This window comes from Emydura macquarii, unplaced genomic scaffold, assembly GCF_026122565.2.
Source record: "Emydura macquarii macquarii isolate MOO-44397 ecotype Brisbane River unplaced genomic scaffold, CSIRO-AGI_Emac_v2 contig_2768, whole genome shotgun sequence".
Taxonomy (NCBI): domain Eukaryota; kingdom Metazoa; phylum Chordata; order Testudines; family Chelidae; genus Emydura; species Emydura macquarii.
The window spans coordinates 49,352,954-49,373,548 of NW_027132905.1; the positions used below are offsets into that span (position 1 = coordinate 49,352,954).

The following is a 20,595-nucleotide window of genomic DNA, read 5'->3' on the forward strand; positions in this document are numbered from 1 at the left end:
GGGCGGGGAGTAGGAGAGGGGCGGGGGGCGCTGTCCCTGCTCGATATCCCGCCATGGGGCAGCCATGGGGCAGAAGGCGGGGGAGCCCATCCCCTCTAGCTGGGCTGCTGCCCCCGGGGGCAGCGAGGGGAGCAGGGGCCCTGGCGGGGCTGCACCGGCGAGGTGCGGGGCAGGGACCCGCTCCCTGCAGGCTGGGTGTGGAAGGGCTGGTAGCAGGCGGGGGCAGTAACTGGAGCTGCTGGACACATAGGCCGGTCTGTGTGCACCCTGCCTGCCCCCCGGGCACAGCCCTGACTGGTTTTATGCAGCCTTGTGGGGGGGGGGGACGACCCCAAAGCACTCAGCTACATGATGGCTCAGGAGGGATGCAGGCTAGGCCCATCCTGCTAGAAGGCATCTGCTGCCTGGAGCAGGTAGAGCCCAGCAATATCAATGGAAGGCTAATATTTAAAATGGGGATGGGGTAGAGATATAGTGCCTGTCTTATTTGGCAGATACCTTGGGGAGTCCCTGCCAGCATACCTGCTTCAGAAATGCAGGACCTCTAGGGCAAAAATGGATGTGAAATAAAGTCACAGCCAGGAACAAATGAAAGTTTACACGGTGAGCATTGGTGCTGGAACGAGGGGTGCTGCTGCACTCCCTGGCTTAACGTGGTTTCCATTACATACAAGGTTTACAGTTTGGTTCATTAGCTCTCAGCACCACCACTATTTTTCCAGTGCCAGCCATGCTGCAAGACCATTTGTTCTTTGAGTCATGACAATAAAAACCAAAGGAGGCATGTTGGACAAGGATTTATTTTTCCTAGGAAGTCGACTGCCAAAACATTTAGATAAAAACACACACACGTGTATTAAAGTGCCTCCCCAACCCAGCCCTGGCCTCACTCCCCGTCTCAGCTGCCAGAAGAAGAATGTGCAACATTATTCATATAGGCAAAGGGAACCACAGTGAATAAACCTTTAAAGGTGCAGTTAAATGACAGCCGCTTACAACATCGGTGTTCATTACCTTCCTGTTTTAAGCTAAAACAGCCTCATTGCTCCCCGCCATCCACCACAGTTTTTTCATTGTTGCTAGTAATGTCTGATGGCAGAATCAAATTCAGCTTGTTTTTTAAAAAAAACTATGATCCAGGTAGAGAAATTTCACAATATTTAATCCCTTTAGAGTCATTACTACAAGCAGGTGAGATCTACCAGGAAAGTCCTCTGCCACGTGGCTAAGCACTTTCCTTAGGAAGCAGCATATCACATATTGGCTTGCATCCCCTTCTGTTAACGGAATTTGCCCCAAAACAGGCCAAGGAACCTGATGGCAACTTGCTGTGCCTTAGTTTGAAGCCAGCGTTCTCACCAGTAACCCATTCTTCTTGCTTTGGGACAATTCCTTGGTCAGCTGTCAAGGGCTTCATCTTGCTTGCCAATCAGGGCCTTTCTCTCTCCAAAAAGTGCAGGGCCTTTTCTGCCGATAGGCAAGGAACTGGAAGGAGATCTGAGGAGGCGTTAAGGCTTATTTTCTTTAGAGCAGGGTCTGCGTAGGAGCAGTGAGGTAGCTCTGTCTAAGGAGAAAGTGTTTAAGTGCTTGGGGAAATAGAGGTCAGTTGGTTCTTTCTGTGCTAACAAGTACATTGTTCCCCTTATAAGATGGGGGTAATTATGGCTACCTCCTTTGTAAAGCACTTTGAGATCTACAGATAAGAGCTATGTATTTTATTGTATTAAGGCAGGGACCAGAGGCCCCAAATAGGATCAGGGACCCTTCATGCTAGGAACAGTACTAAGCATCTATCTGTCACAACATTATAATGATCTCTTACTAACACATGGGGAAGGACTTCAGCTGCAAAGCACAGGCTAGCTGTGTAACAGCATCAACAAAAATCTGCCTCTGAACAGCCCTGCCCACCCCTCACCCCAGAAGAGACCAGTTTTGTAGCATCCCAGAATCATGGGGAAACCATTACTGGAAGAGGATACAATCACATCAAGAAACAGGACACCCAGGCTGCCAATCAGCCAGGGGAGGTGATGAAGGATGTAGTTGCCTTCGGCTTGGCCTGGGTCTGGGTTCTTCAGAAGCACACTTAATCCATACAGCAAGTTCCCCAAAATCACCAAAGCGAAAAGAGAGTATGAGACACCCGTGGTAGATTTCCTCTTGAACTGAAAAAGGAAGCCACATTAGAAGGGGTTGAAGAGCAAAGGGTACAGCTGTTGGCCAATTCTCTGCAGTACAATTCCCATTTTAGTTTTCCCTGCTCTTCTTGGCACATCTGCTGGAGTTGCAGCAGGGCATGCTGAACTGACCCTACGCATGCAAATACTAAGAAGCTTGTCCTTCGAACAGCAGATAGCAGCACTTACTAAGCTTAGCTAGCTTCTAGATCTTCCTCCCTTTGCACAGCACTTGGGAATCCATGCCGAGTATATCGAGTGTTTCCAGCAGCGAGGAAGCCTTCATTCATCACCCCTCTCTACAGAGATACCCACCATAGCACAAGTTCTAAACGATTGAGTGGGCTCAACTCCAGTAGCCTGTCAGCTGCAGTTGTAAGATATTAAACAAAATTCAAGTCCTGCCTTTAAACCAGGATATTTACATTTAAACCAGAGGGGGAGAAACAGCTGCTGCATGGAAGTGAAGAGGTTAAATGAGTCTACTCAGTGTGAAAGTACAGAGAGATGGCCCATGGTGAGGTGATGGAAACAGCTAGTTAGTGGCCTAGAGCCGTCTGCTTCTTGCATCAGCACCCCTTAGGGGTGAAGGATGCTCCCCTACACCCAGCTCTGGAGTCCCAGCAGGGAGGGAGCTCCCACCTTGAGTCCACTTACATTAGTGTAGATCTGGGGCACCCGGGAGAACAGATACAGCAAGGAGGAGATGGAGCCAATGGTGAAGCCAATGATTTCCTTCTTGGTGAAAGGCTGCAGGGCAAGACATAAAACACTCCGCTGTCAGGCACTGTTCCAGGCGCACACAGAACTATACCCTTGGATGTACAGGCAACTGGTGGCAGAGGTGAAATCATGTGACTGACCAAACCCAGGTATGCACTGTTGTCTTTCCACCTGCTTACAGCTCTTGAGTTACCCTAGCCATTGGCTAGCCATTGGTTGAAACAGAGTCACATGATAGGGTTGCCAGCCCTCCCTCTCTGTGGGACAGTCCCATTTCAAACTGATTACTCATCTTTCCCACAAACCCTCCCCCTCCTCCACCCCCACCCCATAGAGAGAGGCTCACCTCGCCTCCAGCCTCATCCACTGCGGTGGACAGAAGAGTCCTCCCTCTAAATGGCACCGATTCAACTGTGGAGCCAGTTCTGCCCAGCAAGGATGTTGCTGACACCGTTCCCAGGAAAATGAAGGCAAAGGCTGCGTTAATTGGAGTAGAGACTGGGAAGAGAAAGCAGAGGGGAATTAGAAAGTGCCACTAAAGAAAGGGGGTGAACATGTCCATGATGCTGCGCAGCATGAGGCAACCTGTATCCCGTCACCTCTGGAAAAGCAGGGCCACTGCCATCCCACAGAAGAGGGAAGCAACAGTTCCACAGTGGCAGGTTCAGAATTCCAGGATGCAAAGAGATCAGATTCTTTCCCAGGATAAATAGCAGCTCAGAAATAGCTAGATCTCCAACTCCACAAGGATTTCCATGTTTATAGGCTAGGTTGCAAGCCTTGAATCCAATCAACTGTGTCTCTCTTGCTAGTCCAGTTACCAATCATTTTTCTTAGTTTAGAACTAACTGGTATTTACAGTATTCCTTAGTCAGTGCATTAGTGTTTAAGGGATTTTAATCTGCCTTCAGCCTGGAGTCCTTTGGGAATTTTTTTGTCATCTTGATCTCATGAGAGAAGCCAGATGCCCCTGTGTTAAAGAGGGCCTGCTATTGCTAACAGGTTAGGGGTCTATTACAGGAGTGGGTGGGCAAGGTTCTGTAGCTTGCAATGTCCAGGAGGTCAGACTCGATGATGGTCCTTTCTGATCTTTAAGTTTATGAGACCAGCTTTAATAGCGTAAATTCATATATTGCTACCCAGAAGTGGTCTCTGGCCACCACATCCCTGCTGTGCTCTTATGACTGAGCAGGAAAGATGTATAAGCCCAGCAGGCTACTGCTTGAGCTCCTCCCACAGCCATCAGCATCAGTGCCACTGCAGGAAGAAGCAGCTTTCAAAAATGCATTTGCAAAATCAAGTGTTGCTGGATTGTGTTAGTAACCATCAACTCACAGCTTCTGCGCTGGTTCTTGACTTTGTAGTAGAGGTACAGAGACAACATGACCAGGTCTGCCAGCACATAGTACACAGCAGTGTAAACCTGCAGGACGAAACAGAATCTTCAGTGATACGGCAGAACTGCCTCTCACAGCTCAGCCACAGAAGGACCCCCCAGATGCTGCTCAGCTGAGGGCTGACTGGAAGGTTAAGCAGCTTTCCTCATTCTAATTGTAGCTGAAGCTGCCATAGCTGCTCTTCTGCAAGGCCCAGCCTGGAAGGCTCTCTCCTGCTCCAGTCAGAGGCATTGCACAGTGGCCCATGTAGCCTCCACAGGCTCCATTCAGAATGAGGGAAGCAACAATGTAATAATTATAATCCCTGTCTCTTATGCAGAGTTTTTAATCAGCAGATCTCAAAGCGCTTTACAAAGGAGGTCAGTATCATCATCTGTAAAATGGCGATAATGTGGAATCCTGGGGTTGCACTTTGGCCACCCTGATCTAACAGGAGAAAAGATGCCCTGCCTTGAATTTTCATCAACTAGCCTCACCTCCTGCAAGAAAATGATTCACAGACAGAGATAATATGCATGACTTTGGGACATCTCTTCATCTTATAGAACAACACTCCTTCTCTCAGGCCACAACCATGACCTAGACAACCTCCAGCAACCTAGGGGCTTCTCTTTGGTTCAGAGTATTCTTCAGAAAATCCATAGGGCAAGAGGCATTTCTTACCCGTGTGCTCAAGAAATTAATTTGAAAGTAAGTCAGCCGATTTTAGCTGTCTGAAATGCTGGATTGAGCCTGATGGTGGCAGAGCCCTAGACTGCACACCAGCTCTACCCTGGGTGAAGTCTCCTCTATCAATCAGAAAATGATCTTTAATGATCAGACAGTGAGAAGGGTCCAAAGCCCAATCTTGCCCTATAAAAGTTATAGAACAGCAAGCAAAATCATTGTCATTCTTTTGATAAGTGTCCTAAATCCATTCACGGCCCCCCCCCCCACCCAGCATTGGCTAGGGAGTCACTCTCATACCACTGAACTAGATTATTTCCTTCCCTTCACCCACACAGAGACTCTGCACACTACAATCCCTGCCAGCCAGACTCAATCACAGAAAAACCTATGTCATTACCTGTAGTGGCAATTGGTTGGCCAGGAAAGAGCCTATTAAATTTAAGGCGTCTCCTCCCAGCCAGCCCAGCAGGAAGTATATGGAGAGAGCCTGGTCCATATTACCTGTTTTACAGGCCTTGTAATATTGGCTGTGGAGAGAGAGAGAAAGAGTGAGTCAGCTCTACACAATCAATTCACCAATACGCTAGTGGGGCAGAGGCCAGGGGCTTCTTGAACGTGAGACCCCCCTGATGGGCTGGATGCGATGTTTAGTTTTTAAACTCAGGAGAGGAATACAAACTGTCAGCAGGCTCAGGGCTTGTCTACACAGGGTAATTTCCCAGCAAAACTATAGCAGTATTGTTAAACTGGTACAGTTCTGCTGGTAAGTTTCCTCATGTAGACAAGCCCTAAGGCACTGACCCATCGGTGATTTTACCAGGATGAATAGCTGCGAGGAGGGCTTTCAGTGGGTTCCCTCCCTACCACAGCCCACATTATGGCAAGTCACATGCATCAAGAATGCGCAGCCTGGAAACCCCACATCACTGGAGGTACTAGTACTGCTCTCGCTCTTGTGCCCCTAATCTGGACCTTGTCCAGGCTGTGGAAAGCTGGCTCTGCTGACCTACCAGCCAAAGGCATTTTAGTGAGTGCTGCTCTGGCCCCAGAGGGCTGGCAAGGGAAGGGAAAGAGGCTGGAGAGACTCTTTGATCTCCTGGCTTAATCCAAACGTTCACTGTCTCCACTCCCCAGGTTTAATACCACCATCTTTGTGCTCCGGGAAATCCAGAGCAGAACCGCCCTGGCCACACGGCCCATAGCTGCTGCCTGCCACCCAGCCCTTCTGCCAGACAGCAACAGCATGGCTCTCAGAGCTCAGGATTACCAAGGGTGTTGCAAGTCGCATTGTGGGAAATGCGTGCACACCACCTGCCTGCTCTCTGCATAGTGTTATCCACCTCTCACTTTCATGGGGGAAATGGTAATTCTAGTGGATAGAGCAATAGCCTGGAAGCTGGGACTCTGCTTTATTCTTGGTTTTGCCACCAGTTCCTTGTAGGACCTTGTAGTCTCTGCACCACAGTTTACAAGCCAGGAAGAACAATGCTACTCTGGGTTTGATCAAATTTCAAAGCCAGCATGTAGAGAAGGGGAACCGGCTACACCACCATGGCCTCTCCCTCTTTCTGAGTCAGCACATAATGGAGAGCGGATTTACCACACTTTGCAGTATGGAGAATTTCAGGGTGCCACAGCTTCCCTTCACCGGCAACCGTCTCAAAAAGCAGGCTGCACTGCATCAGCCTATTGTGGAATGAGGAATGTTCACTGCCAGCAAAAAGCCTGGTCAGTCTGACTCAGTATCTGGAGCTTCACCACAGAGGATAAGACTGTGCATCGGGTGATGATTCCAAACTTCAGCCTCCAGCATTAGCCACAGTTTGTCTGCTATTCAGATCACCTGCTGTGACCCTCCTGTGCTGGCCTCAGGTGCACTGTTTCCTATTAAGCTGCCCCCCACAGCACATGAGAGGCTTCTATCTGAATCTCCAAAGAGGAGGAGCTCTGCCTGATGTGCATTGCTGGGCAAGATTCCTGCTCTGGAACCTCCTCTGGGTAGTTCATCAGCTCAGTAAATCGGTCTGACAATCTGCTGACTCTGTCCAGTTCCTGTGGCTTCATGAGTTAATTTGATGATGGGAACTGGAAGTCACTCAAGGCAGGCGTTCCAGGAAGCCAGAGGACACAAGGCAAGTGTTCAGGCCCACTACAGAAGACAGCCTGTTTCCTCCTGCTCTTAAATCTGCCCAGACAGAAACGTTAAAGTCAGATAATGGGCGCGATAGCGAAATGTGCTGCAAGAACTTCCCCTCCAGTAGGTAGCCCCAGGTCTTAAGCAGCCAGGTTCGTTTCTCCCCCACGTGGTTTCCAGTGGGGTTTTGTTCATCCTTTAGCTGGGTTGATGGGATGTTCACCTCTAACAGGCAACTTCCCTCTGCTCCCCAAATAGCCCCTAAAAGGGCTGAACCTGTGTTTTTAAAATGGGATCCACAAACCAAGACAAGGGACCTGTATCTGGGGAAGAAGGTGGGGGTTGAGGGGCTGGAAGTCTACATGCTGGGACAGAGTGATAAGGTATCATTGTGCCAGCTCTTCTCCAAGGTGCTGATGGCATTTCCCGCCTTCCAGTTTTTGAGAAGGTGGGAGGGAGGCTCAGGCATTGTTAGTCCCTGATGGTTTAACTGGCAACAGCAGCATCTCGCTCATTGTGGATTTGGGTTTTGTGACCCGGTCATTGTCCAGGGGCCTAGCCCACATGGGCAGATACATTTTAAAGATACAGGCAAATAAGCGCATGCTAGCTCTGTCCTAGCACCTGCCACAGACTCATCAGAGAAAGGCTAGAAGGAAGGCAGCAAATGCACCTGAAAAGCAGTGAGAAGATTTGCTCCTGCAGATGGGGAGAAAACTCTCCCCTTCAAAAACCAAGAACTAGACTATTCTGGGAGGCAGAGCCATCAGCCCCTTCCTGCAGATCCTGCTTCACGAGGGCAGAGGATGAGAGTCTGCTTCCCATTAGTCACCAGCTACTTATTTAGGTCAGTCAGCCACTACCCACCCTGGTCCAATTGGGCTAAGCAGGTAGTTTGCCACTGACATTGTAGCTGGGATGTCGGTCAGCTGATGGCCAGATAGTAGACTGGATGTAACCAGTCAGCAAGTTAGTGACACATGCCTTCACCTACAGCGAGCCAGGCTTGACCCACTTCCAAGGCTCCCCACTGACAGTTGTGCATTCTATAGGGGCATCTGGGACAGCAAGAGTGATAGAGACATGCTCCTCAATTGTATGCAGACAGATTACATTCCTCACCAGGAAGTGACACATTGTTGATTTTAGGAGCAGGCACAGCTGGTTAGCCCTAATATGGCAGTCCTGCCATACTGGCACCTTCTCACTCCCTGTAGGCTGGGGACAAAGCTCATTTTCCAAGAAACTGCTGAGCTCAGTCTCTCCAGACTGCTTTCCTCAGAGGTTCTTCTGTCCACATGATCTGCATGTCACAGTCTGACCGGAGTGGGGGGGGTGGGGGAGACACTACGCTGCTGATCTGCTATGTGCTAATTTATGGATTACGCAGAAGTTCCATTAGAGTAACAGCCTCTCTAATTGCAAAACCACCTCACTGTGTAGAAGTGGAAGAAGCTCTCAGAACATCTGCATTTTCCTTGCCTCTCCCCAATCTACAGTCTGTCCTTTTAACAATTTTGATCCTGAAGAAGCCCAACATATTATGCAAACTATATAAATAAAGGAATCACTTCAATCACGGAGATGCAGCTACCTCTGGATGGAACACTAGAGATATTTCACATCATGCAGCAGCCCTAGCAATGAACTACGCCTCATTTCGTGTGGATGACAAGCTTGAAGCTGTAAATTGAAGAGCTATTCCTTCTCCACCAGCCCTCTCCCCATTTTAAACCCAGCCCTTCAAAGCCAAGACCAATCAAGTCCTTCAGTAGGGTGAATGAAGTGGCTGTGCTCAAGATCTCCAAGGGAGGCTCTTGGCTTTTGTGTGATGTTTTGGAAGCCATCACAAACAAACAGAGAAGGACAAAATGCCAGCTGGATCTAGAATCCCCTCCACTGGGCATCTAGGACACTCACCTTGACGGGGAGCAGAACAGTTTTACTTACGGGAAGGAAGATGCCGCAAAGCAGAAGATGGAAACCAGACCCAAAGCAACACTGGCGATGTCCCGGCCATCCTGGGCACATTCACTGAACACATCCCATACCCACTGAGAGCCATTGGGACAGTCCGAGAAATTTCCTCCTAGGGAACCTCGCCAAAGCCGTGAGTGCATAGCACAGTCAGGAATGGGTCAACCTTTTAGTGAAGAGACTGCAGGGGTCAGACAGCAGGGGGCATCTCTTTATTCAGAGCCAGACACTGAACCTGTTGGAATAAATGGGGAGAAGGAAAAAGGCTGTATTAACAGCAACAAGAAGACAGATGGCTTCTTTTAGCTCTACTTTGTTGGTTTAAAGCTAGCTCACCTTGCAATAGAAGAGTTACTATCTAATGGGCCTTTAGTGGCCTAGGGGACAGGTAATCACAGATTGGTCTGTTGATAAAGAACTTCAGTCTCCAGAACTGTCAAGCCAGCACTAAATTCACTATAAACAAATGTGAGGTCTACGTGGAACGTCCTTTCAGCAGCACACATGATTATGAGAGAGACACCCCCTCGCTCAGCATGTGCTTCTCGCCAAAGCAAGTGCTCAAAAGCAGGTCTTTAAAACAGATTTTCAGTAGAGCCAGGTTCTACTTCCTACAGTCACATCAGCCCTGGTCACCTGGGCTCATCTGTGATGACTCAGAATAAGAAATGCAGCAAGTCCGCCAGGGGCCCCTTTGCAGCTATAGAATATTTACGTCTTCCGGCTACTCCCCATGACCTGGTTTATTTTCCTTCCTAAGGAAGTCACTGCAGAGAAAAGAAAACTAAGCAAAGGGCTTTCCCCCCAACTGAGCCAGATACCTGCTAACCTGCCAGCGCTGGCCTGGCTGACTTGCTGTGCAGAAACTTCTGCTGGAAAATCTCATTCTCAAACTGCCCCAAATCAGAACACCCGAATTTCCTTCTCTTCACTGAAATATCAGCTCTGACCCTCTTCTCGCTGTGGGCCCAGAAAGGGGTAACCCCACCGAAGCTGAGTTACACGAGGGTAAGCAAGGAAAGAATGAGGCCTGTCTGGACATTCACTGGCTCTGCATGGGCAGGGACTCTTCGATGAAAAACAATCTTCTCAGCTAATGGTGCTGGCACTGGTGGGACATCAGGACAGGAGCAAGAACTGCCTATGGAGGACTCAGGCTGTTTGTCAGTAAAGGGGCAGCCTTCAGTCATGCTACGTTTTGGGAACAGATCCACATGGATGACGACGAGTTTGAACTAACATCAGAGTGTGTGTTCCTTTTCTCCCTATTATCCCATGCCACTTTGTTCCCTTTGAAATGCCGCATCCAATGCGGCCCATCTCCCTCTGCATCTCTTCACTGCACTCTGGAAGGAGCCCAATGTATTATGCAAACTATATAAATAAAGGAATCACTTGTTCCTTGATGTACAGCAGCTGAAACTTGCACTTTGACCATTCATTGTAAGCCTGCATGGCAAACAACAAGGTCTCCATTTCATACACAACTGAGATACCCTCACCAGCTCATTTAGCGTGGGTTTGTAATGGTTTACACACACAAGATTTAAGTTACACCCTATAAGTGGAAGGAGATTTCATCACAGCTGATCATTATATCCCAGCAGTGACCCATCTAATAATAATACCTTAATTTGCTTCTGTCAGAAGAATTCAAAGCACTTTACAACAATAAATGAACCCTCAAAATACCTGTGAGATTACTATTCCCATTTTACAGATGGAGAAACTGAAACAGATTTTAAGGGGCGTGTCCAAAGCCAGTCAGTCACAGAAGCCAGATCTCTTAAATCACAGGTCTGTACTTTATCTATATCTCTTATCCAGTTCCTTCTCAGTGGTCTTCTCCCACCTACAAGCATGCCAAAGTGCTTCCATGAACACTGGTATTTCTGGACTTTCTTTAGTAGGAAGTACCTAGTGTAAGGGATTCTGTAGGGAGGCAAAATTCACACTCCTTTTTGGAGTTTTGCAGAAAGAGGCTGAGGGCTCGACAGCTGTCATGGAATTTGAGGGATCATACTATAGTGTGTCCCATTTCCCAACCACCACAGGTCCAAAAAAGTCAGTTTAAGGCCTATGAGAAACATCTCTGTGTTAGGATATGGGCTGATAGCAGCTGGCGTCCTTTTAGATCATCAGTTCTCTCCCCAGGAGGTTGTTCCCCAGTGTGGATGAGAAGGGGGGATATACTTTCCTGTGTTAACAGTAGTTTCTATTTATTTGGTTTTCCTGGAGTTTCCGTTGAATTCAACGCTTCAGGATCAGCTTTCAGAGGCTGAGCCCAGTACTGACCGTTCAGCATGTTACAGCTAGCAGGACATTTGCAAACACCCCACAATAACCATTTGAACTGGGCACGTCACATGATGACCAAGGGTTAAAGTAAGGAAGAGCCTAGTGGGGGATGGACTGCACCTTTTGAGCCTCTCCCTGGCTTGGGATAGCAATGCTCCCTCACCGCTGCTTCTTCTTCTCCTTGGCTCTCACTTCCCTCCCTCGCCCCTTCAGCCTACTTTCACCTCCAGGGAGAAGAGCGTGCGTCGGCATTGCAAGGTGCCAATGCTAACTTGACCATGTCCCATCCCCACGATCCCTGGAAAGGGGGTGAAGAGGGGACAAAGGGTCTCCTCTCCGGGAAACACGGGACAGTTCTCTAGAGCGTCCTCCTGGTCAGTGTGTAACAGGCAGCCTAGCCCGGCAGGCAAGGCATGGAGACGAAGAGCTGGTGTTTGTCCGTGCAGAGCAAATCTCTTCATCTCCCTGTGCCTGTTTCCCCCGCTGTAGCTGGGGATAAGGATACTGCCGCCCCGAGCGGTTTGAGACAGAAAAACGAAGTGTGACTACCTGGAACGTGGGCTCTTTGTTGTGGTCCCTGCTCTCCAACCAATCGCCTCGGCCGGGCCACGTCTGTCCTCCCAGCTCCTACCGCGGTCCTAGCCGGTGTGCGTCCGGCTGGCCCCCACCCGGGGTTCTTTGTAACCCGGCTCGGTCACCTGACCCGCATCGCTCGCAGGTTGGGTTGCAGCCGCCGCCCCGGCCCGGCGTCCAGACTGCCGCGCCCCCCGGGCCATATAGCCGCCCTCGCGTGCAGTTACCCTCTCCAGGGGCAATAGCCCCCACTTCGGAGCACATACACCCCCGCCCCCGGGCAATATAGCCGCCCTCGCGTGCAGTTACCCCCTCCCTCCACATACACCCCGGGGCCAATAGGCCCTCGCGTGCACCCCCTTCGGAGCACATACACCAGGCCCCCCCCACCCCTCGGGCAATAGCTCCTCTGCCTCCAGACTCAGGCGAGCATCGTTCCAGGTCTGCTTTTCGCTAGGGGATCATAACAACTCGTCACCGACTGGGATAGGAGTTTGGAGACGGTCCCTAGCGCCCGCCAGCGCGGCGAGTCCTTTCTTCTCGGTCCCTAGAGCGAGGTGGGCGCACCCAGGCGCATGCGCGTAGGATGCTGCTGCTGCTGCTCTTGTCCCGGGCGGAGCGTCGGTTCGAGGGCGCTGCTGTCCGGACGCTCCGCCGAGCTCGCTCCGCCATGGCCCAGGCCGCGCGCTCGCCGGCCCAGCGCCCGGCCTCGGTGCTGGGCACCATGGAGTTCGGGCGCCGCACGGAGCAGGAGGCGAGCGGCGCGCTGCTGCGGGCCTTCCTGGAGCGGGGCCACCGGCAGCTGGACACGGCCCACATGTACGCGGGGGGCGCGTCCGAGCGCATCCTGGGGGCGCTGCTGGCGGGCGGCGGCGGGCCCGCAGGTACGGGAGAGGCGGGGGCCGGGCTGGGGGCAGGAGAGGGGCGGGGAGCTGGGGGCAGGGGCGGGAGGGGGCCGGGCTGAGGTAGGAGAGGGGCGGGGGGCACGGGGCGCTGTCCCTGCTCGATATCCCGCCATGGGGCAGTCAGGGGGTCTGGACTCCCCACGTTCCAGGGGGCAAAAGGCGGGAGCCCGTCCCCTCTAGCTGGGCTGCTGCCCCGGGGGGGGGGGGGACTCCAGGGCCTTCTCCTGCCACGTGCCGGGGGCAGCGAGGGGAGCAGGGGCCCTGGCGGGGCTGCACCGGCGAGGTGCGGGGCAGGGACCGGCTCCCTGCAGGCTGGGTGTGGAAAGGCTGGTAGCAGCCGGGGGCAGTAACTGGAGCTGCTGGACACCTGGGCCGGTCTGCGTGCACCCCCCCCTCCCCGCGCACAGCCCTGACTGGTTTTATGCAGCCTTGGGGGGGGGGGGACCCCAAAGCACTTGACGTCAGGTTCACCAGACTGGAGCCACGCGTCCCCACCACCACCACCACCACTTGTTCGGCTGCCCTTTGCCTTGCAGGTGGGCTTTATTTTGCCCTTTGCACGGATCAGTCTCGTGCTCAGGGTGAGGAGGTGCCAGAGTTCACTTTGAAGGTCTTGTAAAAACAGCGTGTCTCCAAATAGCTCGTCTGTGTCACTGAAACGCTTCAGTGTGTGCTGGGGAAATCCGGGGGAAATCTAATCACCACTGATGCTCTTGGCTGTCTGCATTTGATTTGGACAAGATTTAGGTGCCTAACCTCAGGCAGCCATTGTGGGTATAATAATGGCCACTGTTTTGTACAATATCTGTATTCCAGTAGTACCGAGGCCCTCACTTAGGATCATTGTACTAGGTACTGTACATATGCACATGAAGACATAGTCCTTGCTCTGGAGAGTTTAGGATCTAAAACTACAGATTAATTTTGTGCTCCATTGTGGCGATGCAGGATCCATTGAACTGACTTTGAAATAAATGAGTGACACCCTGTACAAGTGAACAGAGTTGTTGGGGGAAAAACAACTGTTACAGCCACTCTGACCACCCAGCCTTTCCAAGAATAACAACAAGGGAACTTGTGTTGATTGCTGGATTGAGCCTCTATGATCTTACCTGTTCCCTTATGTGGGGATTTAGATCAGCACTAGCAACTCTGTTATCCTACTAATTTGGCTTTCCCTTTGTGTAGCAGATTGCAGATGTTACCAGCGTTGCCTGAGGCTTCTCTGTTATGCATGAATTTTAAGTAGTTTGGGGTTTGCGCCTGTGCCTTATCCCTATCCTTCCTTCATACTGGTTACTGAAGATGAAATACAAAATTAGTTATTTTCAATTTGGTTCTGTCTCTGTCTTAGTGAAGGTGGCAACCAAAGCCAATCCATGGGAGGGAAAGACACTCACACCTGAGAGTGTCAGGTCTCAACTGGAGACATCCCTTGAGAGGTTACAGATGAAGAGTGTGGACCTATTCTACCTACATGCCCCTGACCACGACACTCCTGTGGAACAGACATTACGTGCCTGCAATGAGCTATGCAAGGAGGTAAAGGCAGAGAGGCCCAAACCCGGGACTTTGTCTACTTGTTTTTTGTTTTGTTTTCCCTAGGTTTACTTGTGTCTTCTCCTGCTTTCCATCGCAGGGTAGTGTGAGGACAGTGCTGAGGGGGCAGGTTCCACAAGGCAGGGAGAAGAGAAAGTAATGGTCTGTGTAAGGTCTAAATAGCTGGCACCATATAGTACCTCCAGGTGATTCACTTAGTACAGTAAATAAGATAAAAGCTTTCACAAGCTTTAGGATTTCTGGTCTTTGCCTCCTGCTATAAATTGGTCCTATATTACATTTGGCATTAACAGGTAGGGACATTAGTTTTGAAAGGGTGTAAATTGAGTTCTTTTAATTCAAATAAAATAAGGGAAACGTTTTTATTCCCATTGGGGCTTGTAACTCATCCTCATTTGGAGAAGTGTGTGATCTAATCTAGGGATTTAAATCAGTTGACAATCCCTTTCACTATGTTAATCTTAAACTGTGTGTGTAAGTACACTCTGCAAGAGACTGGAATTAAATACTCTTTGTATTCCTCTACAGGGAAAGTTTAACGAGCTTGGTCTGTCGAACTATGCAGCTTGGGAGGTGGCAGAAATCTATACCATCTGCAAATACAACAACTGGGTGCTTCCAACTGTGTATCAGGTGAGGGTTGTAGATTTACTATGGTCTACCTGATGTGCCGCAGACTTCTGCAGCTCTAGTCTCTCTTTACCCAACCTGGAGCCACAGGGGCCTGCCCCAGTGCTCTTCAGGTGGAACTACTCCTTCCCCAGGATGATGTCATGAAGCTTCACCTACTGAGGACAGCTCCTGGGAAAATCAGTGTGTAGGGCATCACTGAGTGGTTTGGAAAGCCCAAGGAAGTCAAAATAATTCACAAACTTTTATACTTGTTGCAATGAGTCCTGGGAACCTGTTGCTTTTATTGTGTTAGCTTTTAGGAGCCCCAGTCTCGGTCCAGGACCCTATTGTGCTAGGCACTGTACAAACATAACAAAAAGATGTTTCATTTAGTCAGAGAAGGCCTTTTTGGACAAGTGTGATTAGAAAGGGGAGTTGACACCGGGACATACTCAGACACAGTTAAATTTGTCTGTCATTTGTTCCAGCAATTTCCTGGATGTGAAACTGACTGTATTTTAATGCTAGCAGTAGCAGACAATGATCCAGGAAATCTGTTCTTCAACAGTCACCAATCTAGTTTGACCTGGAGACTCTGTTCTGACTCCTTCCATGTGACACAGAATCTATCCATGGGGGAGGAGGAAGAGGAATTTGACACTGTTGATTTGAATGCAATGCAAAAACATCGTGGGGCTAAATGGGAGGCAATCTGTGCATGTGCAGTGATGGTTAAATAACTGCTGCAAAGGAGTTTGCTGCTGGGACACAAACTTGTTCAGAATGTATGGACGGGGTTAACATGAGAAGATGACTGTACAAAAAGACAGTCCTGCTAATGCCCCGAGTACCGATTTAGAGGACTTGGTTTTATCTCTGAATAGTTACAGACAAGGCAAGGTGAAAGGAAGAGCAGAGCAAGGAGCAGAAACACATTTTTCTGGGTGTTAGTTAATTTGCCCTGCAGATCTATGGCTTGTAGTAATGAAACGGTCACTACAAAATCAGGTCCAGTTGGTTGTGGGAACTTCAAATCTGTGTGTAGCTTTGATATTACATTTCACTCAGGCACCCATGGTGATTAGTGGCAGGGCAGGGCAGTGATGGGCACTTCAGAAGTGTAGGTAGACGGTGCCAACAGTATTGACAATTCACTAGGAACTGGACTGAGCCACTTCATATAGGTGGCCAAATGGCCATCAGATGGTAACACATCGTGGTCATTATTAGCCTGGTCTGGATTCTCATCATCAAATAGGAGGCCCTTCCTCTTGCATTAACACCCCACAAACTAGCCAGGCCCCACTCTGAAGTTCTAATTGCTCTTATTTGTTGTAGGGCATGTACAATGCAACCACTCGCCAAGTGGAAACTGAGCTGTTGCCGTGCCTTAGACACTACGGAATGCGGTTCTATGCCTACAATCCTTTGGCTGGTATGAGCTGGGCAAGAGTGAGGAGGAAGGGTCTGCTAAATGAGGGCTGGGGAGAAAAGCTGAGCCAAACAGAGCAAGAATAGGCTGGAAACTGGCCTGCCCCCCTCTGAGTAGGGCTCCGTCCACTTCAGCAAAATGCCAGCACTTAGAAGTGAATAAGAATAATGGCGTTGGAATGACTGGGTGGCAGATGAAGTGCTATAGAGCCCTCCACTTGTAGGTCACCAGCTTGAGTCCATCCCAGTTTCATGGCAGCCAGAAGTAGCTATCATCTGATGGAGGAGTTAATCTCTATCCATTTCCTATTTTATCTGTATGTCTGTATCACAGTATGCTGCCCTTGTGGTCAGCAGTGTCATCAGAGAGGAAGAATTGAATCTGACCATGAAAGTAGGTCCTTCGCAGGTCAAGGCAAAAGCTACCCATGCTGTGTTGATCCATCGCCAGGGCTGCCACCTTTCCCCAGCACTAGAATCACAGAGATTTTTACAGGAAGGAAAATGACAGCTGTAACGACCCAAGTGTCTTGATGCCAAGTAGCCCCTCTTGCCTTATCAGGGCTCTTTCTGGGGCAGAAAGTCCCCCTCTCTCACCATAAAGAGCTTGTTCTGCTGTTCAGAACTGAATAAGTGGAATTTTTACAAACTTCATTTGGCTCAGTTTCTCTTGCCCTGTCCCATCCTGGGGTTTATGCCTGTGCTGCAGGAGAGGCTCTGTGTACAGAGTTGTTGAAGGTCATGGGGTATATAGGGCTACAGCACTTTTTACAGGTTGTAAAATCCTAGCCACTAACTAGCGTGTCATTGAACCACTGCAGGAGGGCTGCTGACAGGGAAGTACAAGTATGAAGAAAAAGACACACACCAACCGACGGGCAGGTTTTTTGGGAATGACTGGGCGCAGGCCTACAGGAACAGGTAAGTTTCTGGATGGTAGAATGGCAGAGAGAGCGACCTCTTCTGAGGCTGGCCATCTTACCTTTGGTTCAGTCTAGATAAATCACCCGGTGAAGATGTAGGAGAAAATACAAATGACTGAAGTCTGTTCAGTGATTACGCTCACAGGCAGATGATCTCCCTTGGTTATTGCTGGGCAGCCCATACGCTGTTCTTAAACAATGGTGGTTTGGTGCTCCCCTGCAGCACTGGGATGGTGGGAATTTGTTAAATATAGCAGGGATGGTTTAATGATTATAAAGAGACCAAGTGTGGTGGCTTGATTATAGCATAGGCCTGGGCAGGGGAGCTTTCTATGGTCTAGTTCCAGCTTTGCAGACTTGCTCTGTGGCCTCGCAGAAATCACTTGAATAGCTGTCTAGCCGTTTCCCCATTTGTGAAATGGGGGATATTGACCTCCCTTACAGGAGGCTGAAGCTTAATGTTTACAAAGTGCTTTCAGCTCTTGATAAAAGGCCTACACCAAGAACAAAAAGACAGTCAGGTTTTGCTAGCTACACGTGCACTAATGGTTTGGTATCTGGAAAGGATGCACGGCCATAAGCTGGCTGCTGTGAACTTGTTTGTTGTATCTACACGATCTATGACACTAGCTAAAAAAAAAAAATGTAATTCTACACCAGTGAAATAAGTTGAGTCTGAAGCCTCAACAGGTAATATGCTTGTTAAACAGTGACTGCAGCATCTCTGATCCCTAGGGCAGTGTTTCCCAACCTTTTAAATAGCAAGTACCCCCTAACTTCTGAAAATTTTAATAAGTACCCCAACACTCAATTTTCCATAGGATTTTATATTTACAGACTAATGTGAGCCATATGTTGGAAGAAGGGCTGAGTATATAAGGCCGTGATATGTCAGATCTAGTGTGGGTAGAGTTACCACCTTTACACCAGGGGTGCACAACTCAAGTATGTACCTGGGCTAGAGGTGATGTTGGCTAAAGCTAGGAGGCTTTGAGCGGCATGCCAATGCTGGGGAATATAAAGCGCCACGCCAAATTTTTTGCCATAGATTTGAGAGGAGGAAGCAGTTGGAGAGAAAGAAAGACAGGAAAAGAGGTTAACTAGTCAAATCTGGGGCTGTCACAGCTGTCAATTTCACTGTTCAGCTAGAGCAGTGAAATGGACAAGTTTTCTGGGTATTGGGCTTTGAGCCAGGAAGAGGGGCTGACACCTGGACAAGTTGCAGGCGGCTGCCACCTCGCTGCCAGCCCAGGAGGTGGGTGACTGCCACCTAATCCGAGCTAGGGCAGAGGAGGCTTCCGCACTGGCTAGGACCCAGGGATGTGGGCCCGCGGCTGCTGCCCATCTTCAAGCCGGGGCGCTGGAGGTTGTCCCTCAGCTTGGAGCCGGGGAGCAGGTGACTGCCACCCAGCTGTGAGCCCAGCTCACCAGATGCAAGAGGCTGCGGCCGGGCTCCTACCTAGGAGCTGCAACCGGGCAGGAAGCCGGCGGCTGCCGCCCGCCTCCCCTTCACTCTGTTTTTCCCCGGATACCCCGTGCTTGTGTCTCGTGTACCCCCAGGATCACCCAAAAACTGTTTGGGTGCCCTAGCCCATAAAGGCTGCTTTGGGTACATGCAGTGGTCCAGGCACTAGTCTTGATATGTTGGAGATAGGAATGCTCCTTTGTTCTCTAGCCTGCAGAATGGATCTACGCCTCAGTCATGAGAGGAAGCTAGAGGTGGTTGAGGTAGCAAAATGAATGTTCTATTTAATGTCTCCTTTGCTGCAGATACTGGAGGAAGCACCATTTCCAAGCCATTGCCCTGGTAGAGAAAGCATTAGGAGAGGCTTATGGCTCTAACCCCCCAAGCCTAACTTCCGCTGCTTTACGCTGGATGTACAACCACTCTAAACTTCAGGTAATCACTTGACTTTAACAGACAAGTTGGTAGGTGCAACAGAACTGGAACACTGCCGTTGGATTTCTTTGGTTTTTCCAACTGCAGCACATTAACAGCGAAGTCTGTCTAAACAGCTGTATTATCTTTTAATCCACTTTGACCCTACTGCTCTGTTCTTTTTGGAATATTACTCTGGTCTTCCACTGCCAGGCTGCTGCATACAGCGGAGTATAGGAGTGAGCTGGTTCTACACTTCCTTCTGTATTTTGTCTCCATGGCCTGAAGGAAAGTGGAAGATGTTAAATACCATTTGCTGTAGTTCTGACTTTTCTCAGCCAGCCACTGCCCCATGAGGTGATAAGCTGGCTTTTCAAATGGCCAGGAAATTAATGGGTATGTTCTCTTCCTCCCCTAAAATGTCCCTCTGGCCACCCACAGAGCACGAATTGGCAGCCTTTGAGGGACTGGTGAGAATTGGAGGCAGTGACAGCCCACTGAGCTCTGGCCCTGTTAACAGGACTGCAGCTGAGACTCATTTCCCCAAATATCTAGTAATTGCCAAAGAGCAAACATTCTGCTGAAAGACAAACAGAGCTGATGTCTGTTACAAGCTGGGAGGCAACTTGGTTTTCCTCTGAGAAAGGTAACTCCTCCCTTTCCACCGCAGGGTGCTTTGGGAGATGCAGTGATCATTGGGATGTCCAACATGGATCAGCTGCAGCAGAACCTCACCTGCAGTGAAGAAGGCCCTCTGCTCCCAGCTGTGGTGGACGCATTCGATAAAGCTTGGCACCTAGTTGCTCACGATTGCCCCAACTACTTCCGCTAGAAAATGGGGGTACCAAATTCACTGTGGGGATGGTAACCCCGTATATTGGCATATGAAACCTAACCCCTCCCAAAGTGTTTCAGAGGAGACATTGCCCAGGGACCAGGGGTTCCAAGTGGTGAATGTATTAGTGCCACATTGCGGTTTCCTTGCACTAGAGATGGAGCATTTTGTACAATCACAAGCCTTACTGTGTCTGTGCTATCTTACTGCTAGAAGCACAGTGTCCAAGCCATCAGTTGTCTGGTTTTTCCTTAAACAAAATTAAGCCAAAATTTCCGTGTGTGTGACCCTGAAGAGGGCAGCTCCTGTTTTCGCCTAAGCACAAAAGTAGTAGTGTGATTCAGTGATGTAATTTGTGTAAGGAACCACCCCTGTGATATGGCCACTTGAAGTCTCCCAGTAGGAATCTGGATGTTTGTCTTCATGCTGTAAAGCATCTCAGCTGTCAGAATAAAGCATTTTCTAACTTAGGCCACATCTGTTTCATTGCATTTTGGGT

General features: G+C 49.6%; 2 protein-coding genes across 4 annotated transcripts; one reads left to right on the top strand and one right to left on the bottom strand.

Moving 5' to 3' along the window:
* Window positions 1-782: 782 nt before the first annotated feature.
* LOC137165973 (lysosomal amino acid transporter 1 homolog) lies at window positions 783-12,027 on the bottom strand. Of its 3 annotated transcripts, none has more exons than XM_067567525.1 (8): window positions 11,928-12,027; window positions 9,054-9,315; window positions 5,367-5,496; window positions 4,239-4,326; window positions 3,250-3,401; window positions 2,838-2,930; window positions 1,983-2,168; window positions 783-1,497 (listed from the first exon to the last, which is right to left on the bottom strand). In XM_067567525.1, the coding sequence occupies exons 2-8, from the start codon at window positions 9,221-9,223 to the stop codon at window positions 1,414-1,416; spliced, it is 903 nt and encodes a 300-aa protein (XP_067423626.1). In that variant the 5' UTR covers window positions 9,224-9,315; window positions 11,928-12,027; the 3' UTR covers window positions 783-1,413. The 3 variants fall into 3 exon arrangements, with proteins under 3 accessions (XP_067423626.1, XP_067423627.1, XP_067423628.1); XM_067567526.1 differs by lacking the exon at window positions 11,928-12,027 and adding an exon at window positions 11,499-11,542; XM_067567527.1 differs by lacking the exon at window positions 11,928-12,027 and adding an exon at window positions 9,417-9,432.
* A 395-nt stretch (window positions 12,028-12,422) lies between these two features.
* Window positions 12,423-20,566, top strand: AKR7A2 (aldo-keto reductase family 7 member A2). The gene is made up of 7 exons (XM_067567532.1): window positions 12,423-12,835; window positions 14,211-14,398; window positions 14,945-15,049; window positions 16,367-16,463; window positions 17,281-17,380; window positions 19,153-19,282; window positions 19,932-20,566. Exons 1-7 carry the CDS (start codon window positions 12,538-12,540, stop codon window positions 20,091-20,093), a joined length of 1,080 nt encoding a protein of 359 aa, XP_067423633.1. The 5' UTR covers window positions 12,423-12,537; the 3' UTR covers window positions 20,094-20,566.
* Window positions 20,567-20,595: the final 29 nt, after the last annotated feature.